This window comes from Saccopteryx bilineata, chromosome 3, assembly GCF_036850765.1.
Source record: "Saccopteryx bilineata isolate mSacBil1 chromosome 3, mSacBil1_pri_phased_curated, whole genome shotgun sequence".
In the NCBI taxonomy this organism is placed as follows: domain Eukaryota; kingdom Metazoa; phylum Chordata; class Mammalia; order Chiroptera; family Emballonuridae; genus Saccopteryx; species Saccopteryx bilineata.
The window spans coordinates 13,600,276-13,620,162 of NC_089492.1; the positions used below are offsets into that span (position 1 = coordinate 13,600,276).

At 45.1% G+C, this 19,887-nt stretch overlaps 1 protein-coding gene across 3 annotated transcripts in view; it reads left to right on the forward strand.

Moving 5' to 3' along the window:
- ANXA13 (annexin A13) overlaps positions 1–2,155 on the forward strand; it is a 48,491-nt gene extending 46,336 nt beyond the window's left edge. For all 3 annotated transcript variants that reach the window (XM_066265720.1, XM_066265721.1, XM_066265719.1), the window contains one exon: positions 1,545–2,155. In XM_066265720.1, the coding sequence (XP_066121817.1) occupies positions 1,545–1,664 (120 nt within the window). In that variant the 3' untranslated portion in view covers positions 1,665–2,155. The remainder of the gene's footprint in view (positions 1–1,544) is intronic.
- The last annotated feature ends 17,732 nt before the right edge of the window (positions 2,156–19,887 follow it).

A 19,887-nucleotide genomic window follows, 5' to 3' on the forward strand; every position in this document is an offset into this window, starting at 1 on the left:
TCCACACGGACCCCCCCCCCTTTCTGCCTCACTCCCAGCCAAGCACAAGCCTGCGGAGCAGAGCGACAGGCACCACCTGCCTACGAGGGTCTCTCTCCTGCTCAACACCCACTTTCAAGAGTTCCTCCTTCGGCCCTGGCCGGTTGGCTCAGTGGTAGAGCGTCGGCCTGGCGTGCAGAAGTCCCGGGTTCGATTCCCGGCCAGGGCACACAGGAGAAGAGCCCATCTGCTTCTCCACCCCTCCACCTCTCCTTCCTCTCTGTCCCTCTCTTCCCCTCCCGCAGCGAGGCTCCATTGGAGCAAGGATGGCCCGGGCGCTGGGGATGGCTCCTTGGCCTCTGCCCCAGGCGCTAGAGTGGCTCTGGTCACGGCAGAGCGACTCCCCGGAGAGACAGAGCATCGCCCCCTGGTGGGCAGAGCGTCACCCCCTGGTGGGCGTGCTGGGTAGATCCTGGTCGGGCGCATACGGGAGTCTGTCTGACTGTCTCTCCCTGTTTCCAGCTTCGGAAAAATACAAAAAAAAAAAAAAAAAAAGAGTTCCTCCTTCACCCACCTTCTTCTATCCTCATCTCTCTCTCTCTGCTGCTCAGCTCTCTGATCAGGGCAGGAGGGAAGACAACTGGAACTTGAGTGATGGTTGGTAGATCTGTCTAGAAAGCAAGATAGAATTTAAATTCAAAGAGTTAAGGAAAAAGTATTCCTGCATAAAGACGGTGCTGCGCTTCTTTTACGAGACTCGTGACATCCTCTCTGGAATGATGAGTTTTCCACCTCAAGTATTCTCTCCCTACTAGGTTGTAAGTGTCTTTAGAGCAGAACAAGCTGTTAATTTGTTTTTCTTCTGAGTCCTCTCCTCCCTTCCAGCACCTAGGTTTTTCAAGCTTTCAATGAATTAGATCCAAAAGAAATCCTGCAGATCGCTATTGATTTGAATTTTGTTGACTGGCACGTACACCCTTTGCTGATCAGGGTACGAGAGAAAAAAAGAGGCTTCGTTTCAAATCTCTGTGTTTCGTTCAGTCCTGCTACCTAAGAATGATTCACTTTTAAATAATTGTGGAAAAAATTCAAACGAGAAGGAATATTTTGCAATACATAAAAGTATGTGAAATCCACACCAAGTTATACTGGAACATACTGTATTTTTTGCTCCATAAGACGCACCTGACCATAAGACACACCTAGGGTTTTAAGGAGGAAAATAAGAAAAAAGTATTCTGAACCAAATGGTGTGTTAAAATATTTAATAAAATACCATATTTTTCACTCCATGAGACGGACGGGCATTTTCCCCTCCACTTTTGGGGGCGGGGGGAGTACATCTTATGGAGCAAAAAATACAGTATGTGCATACACACAGACACCTCTGCAACCCTCGGAGCTGACCTCTTTCTCATCCACAGAATAGGAAGAATCATAGCGCCTACCTATAAGGGTTGTTTTGAGCAAATAAAAACAACAGGCTTAGCATCGTGCCCGCCTGCGCTTATGGTGAACAGACTGTAAATGCCGATGTCTCCATCTCTGTTGCGCTCTCTCCGCAGGCAGACCTTCAGGGCATCAAAGCTAAATTCCAAGAGAAGTATCAGAAGTCCCTCTCTGACATGGTTCGCTCGGACACCTCTGGAGACTTCCAGAAACTGCTGGTAGCCCTCTTGCACTGAACCACGCCAGAGCAGTAGGAGTGCAGAGGGACCACCTTTGTCAAGAGCCCACTCCAAACCAGATTTGCAAATGTGACTCCAGCACGAAAAACTCTCAAGAATCCCGGTTGTTGTTGTTTTCTTGGCAGCTTCAGTAGCACAGTCAGGCCAGGCTGTTTCAGTCAGAGACAGAGCAGCTTTGAGACGGTCGGACAGGTCACCCTTGAACAATGGCTTAGCAAGTACCTGGGCTGTCTCTTCACTTCTTTGAGCACGGTAACAGAATGCTTTATACACACAGATGAAATCCTCCGCTGATGAAGACAACTACCCATCTGTGATAAAACATTTAGAAGAATATATATTGCACAGGGGTGGTGTGTACGTTCTGGGTAAAGATTGACTGGTTAAGGTACAGGGAAGACGAGATTAACCAATTCATTCATTTTCCTTCTGCGTGTTCAATTTCAAAGCCTTGATGTTAATTAAAGTTGTGGATTACGCTTCCGTCAGCTGTTTTGCCAAAGACTGGGTTGATTAGCTCTGGCTCTTGTCCTAGAAAGAGGACTTGTGAAATTCAAATATATTTGGGATATGCAAACAGTTATATTTGTTAATAATCACCAAGGACGGTCATGAAGGCCAGCAACAAGGAAACAATTGACTTGTCTGTGAGAAATATAACTAGAGTTTAAATCCACTAACCTTTTACCTGGACTCAAATAGTCTTTGTGGCTTCTGTAGACATCTGACCCACTTGAGTCTTCTATCTGATCTTCAAATACAGTTAGGCTGGGCACAATGCCAATAGGGTCAAGGTCAATGGGCTGACCCTTAAATGAATTGGTTCTGCACCAATAGCATCTCTGCCCCAAGATGTTTGTCTCATAGCCACGTGTTGCTAGATGTAGAAGCGTCTGTCAGGAAAACACGGACACTCTGGTCCAATAATTATAGATGTCTTTCACTGGATGGTGATTTGCATCTGGCACTGCTGAGTAGCAAATTTTGATATTTAATCTTCCTAACAGCCCTATGAGGTTAATATCACTCCCATTTATCAGTAGATAAACTGAGGCATTAAATAACCTGCCTAAATTCATCTGCAAGTGATAGAGTTGGAATTTGAATCCAGCGCTGGAATTCAGAAATCACACGACTAACTGCCTTTCTTGGAAAAATAACACAAAGTACATAGTAATGGGTCTGTATTCATTCACCTGCTTAATTCCCTGCTCTCTGCCCACCACTGTGCTGGGCTATGGGGACACAAAGATAGGTGGAACACTGGCTATGCCTTGGGCAGTTTATTCCCAGGCCAGTAATAGACAGATGCCTCCAATATTCAATAGAATGCTGTAAGTACCTGAATATGGGCATGGAAAGCTCTCTTCCCATGAGCAAGAAGAAGGAGCAGGCAGCTTTGCCTGGGGTAACTGGGGACCACTTCAAAGAGATACATTTATGTTGGGTTTTGAAGAATGCATAGAGGTCTCCAGAGGAACAAAGAAAGGAAGGCAGGGGCAGAGGCTCAGAAGCATAAGGGAACCCGATGTTTTCAGGAAGCAGTGATAACCACCGTCCTGGGGCACGGAGATGGTGGAAGGAAGGAAGAGGGTCCTGGCTGCCAAAGAGTTTGCTTGAATCACATTAGCAACGGTTTTGCCTGCCAAGTGTGGGTCGGTCCGGCCCTTTGGGCAATGGCAGTCATTGGAGATGTTTAAGTGAGGAACATTTGGGCCTTGGAAAATCACTTTGGTTCTGTGATCAACACATAGCAAATAGCCCCAACACTCAGTATAAGAAAACACGTCTCGGTGTGTCTTTCTAGTGGCCATAAAATGGTGATGAACAAATTAAGATGTTGTGTTCATAGTTGTGTCCTCGAGATACTGAGTAATGTGTCTCTGCCCCAGCAGTGTGGAGTCTGACTCTTCCAACAAGGAGAGACCGAGGCCCAGGATTCCTCCAGGCTGCAAAGAAACTATGTCTCAGACCACATTACAGCCAGTAAAAATGCCTCATAGAAGCTCCCAGAAACTAGATAAGCCAAGAAATAAAGTTGGCATAAAACCAGAAATGGTATTCAGTTCTTCATATCAACAAGCAAGAGCTGCCTGTCAAGTTCCAAGAGATCAGAGAGGCAGGGCTGCCGGTCTGCGCGGCTGCGGACTCTCGCATGGCCGGGGCACAGGCTGCAGCCCCGAGTGTTCGGAGACAAAGTGTCGGGACAAAGGAAAGGGTGGCCAGGGGAGACTTTTCAAAATAAACTTTTCATTTTTTAATTTTAGCTCATTTTTGTAAACCTTAAATTGACAGAAAAGTTGTAATAGATGACAGAGAGTTCCCATCTCCCTCACCCCCAGTTTTCCATATTTCTAACATTAATGTGGTGCCTTTGTCACAACTTAGGGACTAATGTTGAAAGGTTATAATTGATTAAACCCTCATTTCATTCACATTTCCTTAGTTTTTACCTAATGTTGTTTGTCTGGTCCAAGTTCTCATGAGAATATCACATTACATTTTAGTTGCTAAGTCTCTTTAGATTCCTAGAGATTGTGACAGTTTCTCAGACTCTCCTTGCTTTTGTTTACTTAGGCAGGTATTTTGCAGAATGTCCTACAGTTTGGGTCTGTCTGATGTTTTTCTCATGCTTAGACTGGTGTTATGGGCTTGGGGGAGGAAAGTCACAGAGATAAAGTGCCATTCCCATCACATCATACCAAGGCTACCTGCTATCAACCTGACCTATCACTGTTGATATTGATCACCTGGCTCAGGTATCTCCACTGTATTCATTAAAAGGAAGTTACTGTGTACTGCCCACACTTTAGGGTTAGGGAGTTCTGGTCTACCTCCTTGAGTGGGGAATTTTACATAAATTATTTGGGCTTCTTCTGTACAGGAGTTTTGCCTGTTTTACCATTATTTATCTATTCAATAATTGATTTCTATTATAGGCTTATGAATATGTATTTTTTACTTTGGGCTATAATCCAATACTACATCATTAACTTTGTGGCTGAAATTATTCCAGCCTTGTCTGTTGGGAGCTCTTACAGTTGGCTTTTGACATACCCTGTCACTTTGTTTTTGAGTACTCCTTTAATTTCTAGCACTACAAGATATTCCCGGCCCATTTTATGTGTTCTCTTCTCAAGTTCTACAATCTGCCATTTGCCCAAGGTGCCCTGGTTACTTTTATTGGGTAATGAAATTAGAAACCAAGATCTGGGTACTGGGTGTGCTCATTGTTACTGGGGTATCATTGCTTCTAGGCCCATTCAGTGGACAGAACTAGGAAATATAAGTGTTTATACTAAATCATGTATCACAAACATCTATATTTATACACATATGCAGATAAATAATATATATAGATATAGGTGTAGATGTAGGTATAGCCATAAACATAGATCCATCTGAATCTATATTAAATTATATATGAGTTCATATGATATCTTAAACTTTCATCCAATACCACCTGGTTCATGCTACAATGGGGATTCTGACTTCTTGAAAACAGCAGAAGGAGACACGATAGTGGAAGGGAAACTTCTATAAAAAAAGAGCCATGGAAAGAATCAAAGCAAATGGCACAGAGCCTTGCATGTGCCACTGATTATATTTCCATTTTGAATGGCAGAATCTGTGCCAGGTCTGGGGAGAAAAGGCAGGCCATGGCTGGGTCGTCCTCGGACCTCCACCATCCGGTACCCAAGGAATTGTCCTTAGGTTTTGAAAAAAATGCTCCATGACTCCTTTGTGATTAAACTAGAAATACTGATGTCTTCTGTTCTTAAGGTAACCAACTTTCAATGAGCTCAAAACATGTTCAGCCAACATTGATACCATATAAGCAAAAGGGAAAGACCACCTTTGGTGTTAGAATCAAGACAGCAGGTTTTAATGTCAGCCTGTTTCTGTTCATGACTTTTGGTCCCCAATAACTGTCACCTCAGCATTGCTCAGAACAATGATACCACAGGACAACAGAGGCCTGAGTCATTTTTAGACTCTACAAGAAAAAAAAAGCACTGCTTTTGAATCGTTTCTCACTATGAGTAATGTGGACCCGAATATGACTCACAAGCCAAAATGAAAACACTAATTGGCTGAACGTTGAACCCGACCCAAGTATTAATTTTTTTTAACTGCACTGAAAACAAAATCAAAGTGATTGTTTTTAAAATCCTACTGAACCAGTTCAAATTAGAACCAGTCTTGGGGAAAGGTTGAGCCAGAAAGAAAAAGAATCAGAAAAGCAAAATTTCCACACGAGTATTTCATTCACTTCCAGTGTCTTGCTCCTACAGATATGCCCTGCATGTGTGCTTCTATTAGTAGGACCTCTTTAATGGAATCTCACTCCACCAACTTGACAGGTTAACCAGCCCTATCCTCTGCACCGTCTACCGGTGGAGGTCCCAGATGTTCTGAAGACTGGAGGCCGGTGCAGGCCCGGGTAGGAAGCCCTCTCTCTCCTGGTGGCGCGTGCATTTTGCAAGAGCGTATTGCATTTGTTCCCAAATCTGTTTATATATATTGTAATAACGTGATTTAATTGAATATTAAACAAGCCAATGAACTATATGTGCAAAAAGGAAAGACTTCTTATTTTTGCAAAAGCTAAATTGAATACCCTGGGAAGACTAGATAAAGATGTGTTGCGTTTAAAATAGAAAGGGTAAATGACAACACCAAGTGCCCATCAGTGGCTCATTGCCACAGAAAAGTTCTCAGTAAATCAGTATACCTTTGATGGCTTCCTATGAAAAGTAACATGACATATGTTTCATTATAATGATGCTCTACTTTCAGCTTAAATATCCCTGGGTGATTGCCCTTCTCAAGTGTGTCAGATAAGAGTGTTTCCAATGAATATACATCTTTTTTTCCTTCTGAAATACAAATTTCTCTGTGATTTTCACACAGGCTTTTCCTCTGGCCTCAGACCCTGGAGGCCCCGCCCATTGCCTCCTGTCACTCCCGATACCTCATCCTCCATGCAGGGATTAAGAGCAGGGACTGAGGAGAGAGAAAGACCAGGGAGAGTGGCCCTTGGTGGCTCCATTCACAGGCTGTGTCACTTTGGGAAGCCTCGTTGCTCTTCTGAGGTCCAGCTCCCTCATCATGTAAAATGGGTGATGAGAGTTCAGAAGCTCCCCTACTTAAGGACCAAAAGCAACAGAGGCTTCATAGATGAGAGCAATACCACCTCCAGGACAACACAGGGCAGCTCTGCCTCCGAACAAGAAATCTTTTTAGAGGTTGCCTATTCCGGGTTATTTTGAGCTTACCCAAAACGGTGGCAGCAACAACTACGTTTATGTGTACGTGGAGGAGTTGTACCTCATTGCATCTTGGTGCTGATTAATGAGACAAAGTATTGCAAACCCTTAGCACAGAGATGGACCCATGCCACGAGCTCCCTACACAACAGCTGTGTTGTTGTCTAACCGAGCCGGCCATCTGTGCTGGGGTAGTCAACCCTGAAATGGAATCAGGAGGCAGTTGGTTGCACAAGGAGGCAAATCTGTGGTACAGATAGATGTCAAACGGACATCCTCCTTGGACCCCTCCCCATCTGAGTGAACACGACCGCCGTGTCCCTCCTCCAGGCTCTTTCCCATCCCACAGCTGGCATCCCAGCACCTGGAAGACTTTGTTACCCATATGGCTCAAGCCTTTATGACGGCTGCTGCTTCCTCTCCACTGGGATGCCCAATTAGCATCTCACTCTAAATGCATACAAGGGAAAATCTTCATTTCCCCAGTTCCTTTCTCTGTCTTCCCTGTCTCAGTAACAACCGCCATCCACCCAGTTGCTTGAATCAAAGTCATCTTTGATTCCTTCATTCCTCAATCCTCAAGGACCATGTATCAGAAGTCCTATTAGTCCTATTGCTACAAATACCTTCAATTTTCTGTGTTTCCTCACCTCCAGCGCTGTCATTCCAGGTCCAGCCTCCACCCTGTCCAGCCTGGACTTCTCCAATGGCTCCATAGCTGGTTTCCTGCTTTCCCACTTCCTTCGTCTCCGACTCCCTCTGGAACCCACACACTCCCTCGCTTACCAGGCACTGACCACATAAGGGCTTTTTTTCTATCACACTTATTCCTGCCTCGGGACTTCTGCACTTGTAGGTCCCTCTGCCCGGAACGCCCCTTCTCCCAGAGCACCCTAGGATCCCACCCGAGAGCACATGTCATCTCCTCCAGAGGTTGATGCTGGCCACCAGATCAGGTCTCATCCCCATCAGTGCCCTCAGAACACATCCAAACTCTCCCTTTAATATTAACCTGGATTGTCTTTACAGCAGTTGTCACCATCTGAAATTATCTTGTTTACTTGCCCATTGTCTATCCCCCCCCACCATTAGAATGTAAATGCTAGGAGGTCAGGGACGTTTTCTCCATTGTTCACCACCATACCCCAGTACCTAGCACAGTGCCTGGCATTTAGTAGCTGCCCAATAAATGCGGTTGACCAGATGAACACCTCATAGAATTTCCTCCTACCCCTTCTCAAGCCAGCTTTATCCTCTGATTTCCACTTGTCTATTCAGTCAGAGTTTGAGCATCACAATCTCACCTTGCCGGCCCCCATCCCCATGTAGTTAGCCACTCCCTCTGGGCTCTCCTTTTTTACACAATTCCATCATAGGTTTTCATATATTACTTCTCATTATTCTCTGTACTCATATCCCCAGCTAGACCAGGAGCTCCGGGGGACCAATGGCCACATCTTACTCAGCCTTCCAGCCCCAATACACATAGCAAGTCTCTACATCTCTGACCACCTTGCCTTCCCGGGTCAGTGGATGAGACATAGCCTTTCCCCCCCACCCCTTCTCAACCCTAGTCTTGCCTTTACAGCACCACCATTACCTCACACCAGCTCATCCCTGCCTATTGGTTTGTTTGTTCTGCTGACCTACTGTCTGCCACTCCTCAGTACCCTAGGGACAGAACCATGACTGATACATAGTAGGTGCTAAATAAAGACCTGTGTACAAATGACTCGTTCAACATATTTGTTAAATGGAGAACTCATTAACTGATTAGCTCTCCGGGTACCCAGAGATCAGGGAGATCCAATGCTATGTTTACAGCCATTACACACGATTTCCAGAACAATACACATGGATTTGATTCATGAAAATCACGTGGGGAAGGGTGGGTAGGAGAGGAAGAGGGCAAGTAGAGATTTGGCTCATGAGCAAAATAGGTCTTGAACTGCTCCAGGGTGTCCATCACCTAAGTCCCTGATTGGTTGGCCCTTTTGTTTGGCAGTGAGAACCCAGATGGAAGCAGCAGGACCCTCTGCAGCTCCACTAATTCTATTCCAATTAGTCCAATTAGAAACAGGCCTGTGGATAATTGCCCAGGTGTTCGATTCACCAGAGATCACACTGCACGTGCAGCCCAAGAAGATTAACATAGATATTTGCATTCAGGGGATGGAGAGAGAGGATGACACTTAGCAAAAAAAAAAAAAAAAAAAGGTTTCAAATGCAAGTTCCAAGAATTCAAATACAAGCTTCAAAAGTAAAGACATCTCAACAGCCCTTTCCAAGAAGGAGACCTCAGGTCACCTGCCTTCTGCCGTCTCCTCAACCTGGGCCAACTGGGGAGTAGGGACATGAGATTTGCTGGCAAACGTCAACTTGGCATCTTCCACATGACGTAAATAATACCAACCATAGTCAGCCACTCTCTGTCCACAGCACTGCGGAGGACATGGTAAACAGGAGTTGCGTGGTGTGGCAGCCACAAGGGCAATAAAAGTGGAGGCTGGGACTGAGCCAGCTGATAGGGCCAGGAAAACAGAAGCCAGCCCAGGGCTGCCAGCTCCCAAAATAATGTTCTGTCTGGATGGCATGCAAGCCCTGGCTAGAACTGTTCCACCCCGGAGGGCAGGGGGTGTACGGCTCATCCCAAACAGGTTCTCAAATACAGAAATGCCCTGAGAACTGAGCTGGCGGCACTCCGCCTTTGGGCAGGTGTGAGGCAGATGGAAAGAAAACTCAGTGGTGTCTCCCACAGTGAGCGAGCTGGGCCACCTCATCACGCCTGGAGTCCATAAGAGACAGCAGTGGTGTCTCCCACAGTGAGCGAGCTGGGCCACCTCATCACGCCTGGAGTCCGTAAGAGACAGCAGTGGTGTCTCCCACAGTGAGCGAGCTGGGCCACCTCATCACGCCTGGAGTCCAGAAGAGACAGCAGTGTGTCGAGCACAGAGGCTCCCACCCTCGGTCACACGGCTTATGGCGTCTCCCCGGAGATCTGGATTTTAATGGACTTAGACTGGAGTGCAGCCCGGGAATTAGGAAATTTTAAATTTCCCCCAGGGACTCGAATGCGCAGCGGGGGTGAGAACCCGGCCCTGACACAGCCACAGGGTGAGGAGGCGCCAAAACCCAGGCTCCATTTTCACCGGGAGACATGCCCAGACACTCCCGTCCCCTCCAGACTCCCCTCAGAGCAGGACACTCGCTGACTCTGCTCACAAAGGGGCACTGCTGGGGAGCTTTGATCAAAGCCCTCTTCATTTTCTGCAAAATCCTAACTCCTTAGGCTAGCATCTGAGGCCCTATCCACCTGCTCGTCTATTCCTCCAACAAATAGTCATTACGCACCCACTATGGGCCCCATGTTCTTGTTCTCGTGAGGTTTTCGTTCTGTTAGGGGAGACAGAGAATGAACAATGAAACATTACAGAGTAATTTTTTTTAAGCGTAATAGAAATAAAACAGGATGATAGGACATAGAGAGACAGGTGGGGGGATGCAAGGTACCTTTGGTGGTAGAGGGAGGTATGCTTAATGAAGTAATGTCTAGGCCCAGTTTGAACTCTGAGAAGCCGCCACGTGACTATCAGAGGGAACAGCATGCCAGCATAAGGAACAGCAACTGCAAAAACCCCTGCCTCAGTCTCCTTGCAGCCCACCTTCAACTGCTCTGCTGTTTTCGCTGGTGTTACCAGCTTCCCCAATTTTGCACTTTGAATTTGTCCCATGAGCAGAGCCAACCTCCAATCCACACCGAAGTCTGAAAATGCCCTTGGTAAACTGCTGGGCATTAAAGCACATGCCATGATTGCTACTATTCATTCCTCATAATTCTGCATTGAACCACACCACTAATTCTATTGTCTTGTTGTTTTTTCACCAGGGTACAATTGGTCTCTTCCTATGGGATAGTGTTCATTGGTCCTTCGGGACATAGATGGGGATTTCTGCTTCTCTGAAACTCCAGTTGCTTCTAGAACAAAGCTAGACATTCATTCACACTCCCTGACTGGAGTTATTTATGGGGGGAATTGACTAGGTTGCCAAGTAAGTGTTCATTTCAGGGAAATAATTAATTAGGAAGCCTCACCTCAAAACCACAGCCTTCATTCTATTTTGCAGAAGCATTCTCCCCATTTTTTAGATGAGAAACCAAGGCACAGAGAGATGAGGTGACTTCCTCTGGTCACACAACTGGTAAGTGCCAGAGCTGGTCTGAAATGAGATACCACACTGCATGACATGGCCCCATGAAGAATGAAGGTCAGCAGTCCATCCTCAAGTTTTCAATAAAGAAACTAAAACTCATAAAAGAATTAACAGAGGTGAGCTGGTTCATAGATTTAGTGCCAAATCCAGGGAGGGTATTCATGGCTGAGGATGCCAATGCCTCTGGGCTCTCTGCTTTGTCACGTCCCTTTCAGAAAGGTCAAAATTCTGGCCGGGAGTCAGCCAAAGTATCAGATTATTGTTGTGCCCTCTAGTGAATTTAAATACTTCCTGGGAGCTCCTGACTGTAGGTGGAGATGTCTAATGAAATGGCAAATGGTTAGGGCCCAACGCGCATTCATTTCCTTTAAATTATCTTCCTTCCTTCTTTCCTTCCTTCCTTCCTTCCTTCCTTCCTTCCTTCCTTCTTCTTTCTTCCTTTCTCTCTCTCTCTTTCTTTTCACTGCTTGAATGATATGATGGAGGATAGAAGCAAGAAGCTAACAGTTGCCAAGCACCTTGAGCAAGTCACACAACTTCATCAGCAGCACAGACTCAATGGAGAGCTACCACACGTGGCAAATAGAAATGCAGGATGCACACTTCAGTTTGAATTTCAGATGTGGAGACAAGAGCTTAGCATAGATATGTCCTGTGCAATATTTGGGACATATTGATACTGGGAACCCTAATGAAGGCTGCCTCATAGGATTACCTAGGGATTGAACAGCACCCCTAAGGGAAGTGCTCGGAGGCGCCCAACTAGGAAGTGGCCTGTCAGACCTGTCTCTCCTTTCTCTAGGGCACAGTTAGAAGTGGGCAGTTCTGGGCTCACACACCGAGGAGAGAAACGGCCACCCCGGATGAGTGACTCCTGGGTTCAGAAGCAGTTGTACCTGGGAAAACGTGGCCCCTTTCTCGGCACATGAGGGTCTCAGCTTTCTCCTCGCCTCATAGGAGTGGAGGGGCAAAGGCTGACATCAGTTAAATCCAGAAAGGCAGTTGAGTCCAGAAATTTCCTCATGAGATGTGATAATAGAAGAGATAACAGGATAGCGGTTTTGTAAACAGAAATAAATGAGTTGGCTAAGCAAGAGGGGAAAATGAGATGGGGAGATAGTGTGGGAAGGCGGGGGAGTCGGAGGGGCACAGAGCCTGGGGAGAGAACACACGAAGGAAGTTCGTGGGAAAATGTCCAGTGGGAAAGGTCTGTTCCGCCTAACGCAGAACATCTGAGCCCCTTGTGTGATGGAAATAGACGGAAATGTTTCTCGGAGGTTCTCAGATGACCTCAGGCACCGCTGTGAAGCAAGCTTGTCTTTCCTCTGCCCATTTCGCGGAAACACCAAATCTGACCACATCTCTGCCCAGCAATCCCCCACTGTCCTGCAAACATCCTTCCAAGGGAAGCGCCACCTTAATGCACCGCCACCATCCCAAGTTTGCTGTTGCTCTGTTCACCTGTCTTTACCTGTCTAACGTGCCCCTGTGAGACCTCAACTAGCTCATCTGACAAACCAATCACAGGACTGGAGCATTCTTTCTAGAGAGAACTCACATTTTGATAACACCTTCTGGAACAATCTTTCCCCCTTCTCTCTCGCACTCTCCTCCCATTGTTATCTAATTCATTATCTGCTCTAAACAGGGGTGGGGGTCATTGTTATCTAATTCATTATCTGCTCTAAACAGGGGTGGGGGTCCTTTTCAGGTAGAAGAGAGGGCTAGTATATGGTCTGGTAATAATGAGATCTTTATGTGTCTTTCCAAATACATTCCATGAGCAGGGCTATAGTGGGTGTGTAGAAGCTGTTCAATAATTTTATGTTGGGATGAAATCATGAATTAGTATGCCGTGGTGGCTCTCTTAATTTCAGGAAAGATCCCCCTTATTACTGTTCTTACACAACCGTTTCTGGAGGAACAGTCACTGATGCCCAGGAATCTCAGTCATGTACCTGTTTACCGCTCCCCCACCTCCATTGTATAATGTTCTACTTGGGGAGCCACAAAGTTCCCCTTCGGGCACCTGTGTTGAAGAAAATTCTGGAGATGACAATAGGAATAATGTGCACATCTCCTGGGTAGAAAGGCAGGTTTCTGATTGCTATAATTACTACTAATATTGTGTAATGCCTTTGGGAACTGATAATGCACTAGGTGTTACAAAGAGTTTAAATAGCAGACTCCCCAACCTCCAGCTCATGTCTGAAACGCCACGGCCTGTGCTGGCCTGCCCACTAGAATGGAAAACACAGGAAGATACTTCCTATTTCTTTATCCAAAGCCCTGGAAACTTGGGCAAGCTTTGGGTGTTACCAAATCAACCATGTTTGTCTTGGCCCACTCTCGTTTTCTAATTTTTGATTATTTGGGTGTAGAGGAAAGAAAGAGATGGCAAGGTAAGCATTTATCCAAGGGGCTTCTGAATCCCTGGCAGGTCTGAGGACTAGACCTCAAGAACAATGTGTGAAGCCAATACAAACTAGTGTCTCCCTCGTAACATTTATCTCTCACCAAAAATGATTTACAAGGAATAGTGAATGCTCACTGCACATCAGAAAATTAGTTCTTATTATAAACCAATATCAGAATCAACCTAGTATCAGAAGAAGGTACAATTGGTTTGAACGAAATAGTCAGGTGATCCATTCATGCGTTACCTCCTGGAAGAGAAGAGACCCAGTTCTTCGAAAGTCAGTAAGGAGAGAGTTCATTTCTCCTACAAGCTTGCCCCTTGACTCAAAGACCCAGATAACAAAGCAAACTTTAAATTGGTCAGCTATTCTCTACTACATAGGTGATATCTTTTGACACAGACAGAAGACAGTTTTATATACATATATGCACCCACAAAATCTTACCATATCTCTTTAGAGACTGCAACTCTGAAGCAAAATGTGGGAGATGGTGAGGAGGGTCCATGCCAGGGTCACAGTGGATCCCGAGGGGGACATGGAGTTGTCATAAATCAGTTTTGAAAGCTGCAGGGAGGAGCCTGTTAGGGGCATTTGTTGGACAGTTGAGGGTTATATGCATTGGAGGTTGGGGGTTTTTATGCATTGGAGATAGAAGAAAATCACACCTCAATCCTGCAGGGCCAAACTTCACAGATGCCATGGGACCCCTAAGAATGGTGCTAGGAAGTGGGAAAAGCCATCAGCCAGCCCTTCAAGTTTAGATATAAGAAGGATATTCAAGGAGCACCCCAAGGGATAGTTAGTGGTTCCAAACCAAGCTATACAGTCTGTTGGCTGTCCATCATTGGGCCTGCATGATTCTTTTTAAACAAAGATGACTACATTTTAAAAAGAGGCAGATCACGGAAAAATACTTAAAAAAAAAAACAAGGAAAAAAATACTTCTGAAGACTCAGGAGTATGTCCAGAAGAAAATTTTTCAAAAACTTCAACATTAATAGAAAGGAAAATAACATTACTTCTGTAAACTAAGCAGAAATCAAACTGAGCCAGAAAGAGAGATAGATGAGCTGCTGAATTATTTCAGAGGAATAAAAACGCAATAACATATTTCAAAGAAGAAACCTAACCCTATGGAGAAGTATACCAATGATGTACAAGGTAAATTTGGGGTGGTGTTCTAGAATGCAGGAGAAAAGGGCAAGCAAGTAAATATTTTAAAAGAGATAATAATTTAGATGAAGAGGTGATATTAAAAAATATATATAGGTGTTGCTCATAAAAAAAGAAAAGAACTACAATTGAAGTAATAATTAAAGATATAATTGAAGAAAAAGTTTCTTAGGCTGATTAAAGACCAACGTATAAATATCAACAGCCATGTTTTATAGGCAAGATCTACATTTTTAAAAAACATAAGATACATGGACATATCCTGACAATATTTTTTAATTAAAAAGACATAGAAAAATAATTTTAAGAAACAAAAAGACATAAATCAGTCAATTCTCAAACGTCTCTGCAGCACTACAGTTTTTCCAGACTAATGTGTGTGGCTTTCAGAAAACTTTGAAGAAAAAAATGTATGTATTATTTTAATTAAGCTATCATTGACATGTAACTTTATATTAGTTTCAGGAATACAACATAATTTTATATTTGTATATATTGCTAAACTGTCACCACGATAAGTCTAGTTACCATCCATCAACATACTTAGTCAGAACATTTTTTTCTTGTGATGAGGACTTTCAAGATCTACTCTCTTGGCAACTTTCAAATATACAATATGTATTACCCGTTGTCACCATGCTGTACAACACATTTCCTTTGATTTATTATAACTAGAAGTTTATAATAAGAAAAAATTTTTTTACCCTAAACTATCATACCCAGCCAAGTTGTTTGTAGATCATAGGAAACAAAAAGAGAATCTAGGATAAGGAAAGATTCAGAAAAAATGTACCTATCTCCTAGTCTCCCTAAAAAAATAAAATAAAAATTGTGAGTCAGTAAACTGCAGTTAATCAAAAGGTGAGTCAGAATTAAGCACTTAAGAATGGAAGGTTGTGAAAGCCTGTCAATAGATGACTGGATAAAGAAGATGTGGCACATATACACTACGGAATACTACTCAGCCATAAGAAATGATGACATCAGATCATTTACAGCAAAATGGTGGGATCTTGATAACATTATGCGAAGTGAAATAAGTAAATCAGAAAAAAACAGGAACTGCATTATTCCATACGTAGGTGGGACATAAAAGTGAAACTAAGAGACATTGATAAGAGTGTGGTGGCTACGGGGGAGGGGGGAGAGGGAGAGGGAAAGGGGGAGGGGGAGGGGCACAAAGAAACCTAGATAGAAAGTGACAGAGGACAATCTGACTTTGGGTGATGGGTATGCAACATAATTGAACGACAAGATAACCTGGACTTGTTGTCTTTGAATATATGTATCCTGATTTATTGATGTTGCCCCATTAAAAAAATAAAATTAAAAAAAAAAAAAGAATGGAAGGTTGTGGCATAAGAGCTGGCAGCGAGACCGTAAATCAGCCCCGTATGGATCTAAGCTTGAATAATAGTTGTAAACAGGATTCAAAACAAATAGCAAAAGCAAGAAAGTCATTCTTGAAAGATGAGATAGAGTATATTAAATGATTTGATGACAACAAATTGGTTATCCTCACAAAAACAAGAAAGAAAGAAAGAAAGAAAGAAAGAAAGAAAGAAAGAAAGAAAGAAAGAAAGAAAGAAAAAAAGAAAACATGTTTAGATTCTTTTTTCTACCTTGCAGAAAGTCAAAACATACTTTTATTTACTTTTATTTTTTGATCATTATAAAAACATAGATTTAGAAATGTTTCATAGACACGTAAAAGAAAGCCACTAGTAAAAATATAAACAGTCTGGAAAAGGCAAAAGCATCCAGTGTCAATCTCTGTCAATAAATTCCTTTCTCTATCTTTCTTAACACGCAGCAGGAGCATGGACTTAATCCTACCCTCAAGGAGCTTCAACGCAGGAGACAGATGAAGAAACATGGTTGTAACACAGTTGGATAGAAGAGCTTTTCAAAGATGTGTCTACAAAATTCTTTTTCTATGAGGACCTAGAATCCATGATGGGACAAGGGTGAGGTAGGAAGGAGGGAGGCTGAGAAAGGCTTCCCTTCATAACAATTAGGGCATTTCAATTGTTTCTTTGTCTATCTTCCCTACCAGACTGCAAGCACAGCAAGGGCAAGGGACCTTGTCTTACTCAAGGATGGGTGGGTGGATGGATGGATGGATGGATGGATGAGTAAGTGGATAGATGGATGGACCCTTAGTTAATTACACCTTTACCTTTCTCAATTCACATTTCCCCAAGGGAATCTAAATTAATGCTACTTTTGAGGGAGTAAAGTTCACCCTAACAACAGACATCTCTCTGTAGGTCGGCCACCATCTATGCCCCAGCAGAAAATTGCTGCGTCATGCCTCCGTGGCATGGAGGGGGTGCTGTTCCCGCCTGAGGCCCATCTCCCCATCGGAGCGCCTGCTCTGGGAAGGCAGGGCATTATTCTTGGTGACTCACGGTGCTAAAATGAGAGCGCAAGAAAGCATCTTTGATGATATTATTTCTTTCTTCCCAATTTGATTTAGAGCCCAGAAAGCTGATCTGTGGCGTAAATGACGTATCAGGTCAGGACGTAGTTTGCGGGGAGAAGGGGGCTTGACCACCGGGTTCTATATCAACAATCCACTAACAGTCCTGTTGTTATCTCTGTCGGCTTTTTTTTTTTCTCCTTTCCTTCCCCGGGGGAAAAATTATGAAGACACTTTCTGGCAGTAAGGCAGGGTGGAGGAAGGGTTGGGAATGCCGTCCTTGGCACGACTGGTCTAGTGAAAGCAGGGTTAGGCTTTTAGTTCTCAGACTACGGTCGTCACGGCAACGCCAGAATCAAGGAGCAGGCCCACCCTTCGGCCATTGTCTGGAGTACAAAGTCCTTGTTCAGCCTTGCACACGCTGGTTAGAAAACACCCAGCCAGACAGACATAGACACGGAGAGGCAGGAACTCACAGACATGGACAAGTTCTTAAATCACATAGCAAGAGGCAAGTTCCTTCCTATGGCTTAAGGAGGAGCGGTCACCAGGCCTCTAAGGGCAGGCCTGAACGTTCTTGAAACAGCGCCTTGGCACCAACAACTGCGGTTCACTGGTTGGTGTGAAAGTTACACTTTGTCCCAAAGGGTGTTAGGAGGACTGGACCTGGACATGCGTGATGGCTTCTCTGCTCACATTTGTCACACCTGCCACTGACTTGCACCAGCCTGCCCCTCCCTGGGAATCCAGGCCGGGCACCCCCAACCAGGAAAAAAACTGCAGACAATCGGAGGAGGACCCTTCTCTGAGGGTCAGCCTCAGGCAGTCCTTTCTCTGGTCACCTCAGGGCATGAACCACCCTGTGCACTGATATGGGTAGGCTCAAAAGTCACCTGGCCCATTCTTTCACAGCCATAGGAGAAAGTAAGCACAGAGAGTTTAAGCAACTTGTCCAAAGACACACAGTCAGCCCTGGCTGGTTGGCTCAGCGGTAGAGCGTCAGCCTGGCGTGTGGGGGACCCGGGTTCGATTCCCGGCCAGGGCACATAGGAGAAGCGCCTATTTGCTTCTCCACCCCCCACCCCCTCCTTCCTCTCTGTCTCTCTCTTCCCCTCCCGCAGCCAAGGCTCCATTGGAGCAAAAGATGGCCCGGGCGCTGGGGATGGCTCCTTGGCCTCTGCCCCAGGCGCTAGAGTGGCTCTGGTCGCGGCAGAGCGACGCCCTGGAGGGGCAGAGCATCGCCCCCTGGTGGGCAGAGCGTCGCCCCTGGTGGGCGTGCCGGGTGGATCCCAGTCGGGCGCATGTGGGAGTCTGTCTGACTGTCTCTCCCCGTTTCCAGCTTCAGAAAGAAAAAAAAAAAAAAAAGAAAGAAAAGAAAAAGAAAAACAAAGACACACAGTCAGTCCGTGGCAGAGCCTGGACTGGAATCCAAGGCTCCCGGAGGCCGAGTAGATATCTCCTCCTGAGGGATGAGGAACAGGGCAGTTGGTTAAGAGTCTCAGCTAGAGTGAGCAGGAGACCAAATTAGATGCTGCAAACTGGGCCCTGAGAACTATTGGAATCTAATGAGATTGTTTTCAGACTAATAGTGTACTACTACCCGTAAATTACCACCGTGAACCTGGACTGTGCCGAGGACTTCACTAGGGGCTTCCCACGCATGATTTCTCTTTGACAAAGACCGTTATTACCACTTAACAGATGGGGAAACTGAGGCTGGAAGAATATACATTCCTTGCTCACAACCACACAGATCCTGAGAGGAAAAGTCAAGATTCTCCCAAGTCCTTCTGCCCCCAAAGCCTAAGTCTGAACTCGTTATGATACCTACTTCCACCCAAAGTAGGGGCAAGGGGCTGAATACCCTCACTTACTTCAGCTTCTCATACAGTCAGACTCTAACCTCCCACGGGACTCAAAGTAAGACAAAAAGTATAAAACCCTCTGCAACACCTATTTTCATGAATTGAAAGTAGGCTGGTTGGGGTTACATGTGGGTGGTAGAGACACTTTTCGGACTGGGCTTGGGGTTATATGTGGGTGTGCTATGAAGCAAACCCCAAGATTCTTTGTGTCTTTTCCCGACATTTAACGTAGAGCCAGAATTCTCCTAGGAGGTCAGGCCAACAAAACAGGACCTGTTCTTTCTAAACTGTTAAATCCATAGGGTTTATTAAAGCTGGTCAGACATTGACACATCGCACCAGGGCTCATTTTGGACACCTGACAGGGCTGGATTCCAGAAGGTCTAATCAGTTAGGGAATGGAGGGAAAGTTCCAAGATTCCCCTACAGTGGATGGCGCCATGTTAGTTCCCTCCCAGAAATCCCTCCCTACTGCCATCACAACAAACCCTTGGCTTGTTTGCCAGCTGAAATAATACAGGCATTTCAGACCGACAAGGAAGTTATTTTTCTCCCATGCTGACTCCAGGGCCAAGCACTAAAACATTAGCTTTGGAGTTGGGAGGATCTCACTTTAGTTTCCAGCCCCAGGGACATGTTATGGATACACTCGCCTGACCCCGACCTTCTGCACTCTTTGGGTCATGATCCATGCCGCTATGAATGAGAGACACTCCTCCCTCCATCCTGCCCCGTGGTACCCTACAGGCCAGGTCAGCCCAGCCTCCCCAACAAGGACCACACACACACAAGGGTCTGCGAATGGTTTAATGGAGCTAGAATAAAAATTATAAGTGGGAAGTATCAGAAGACCAACCT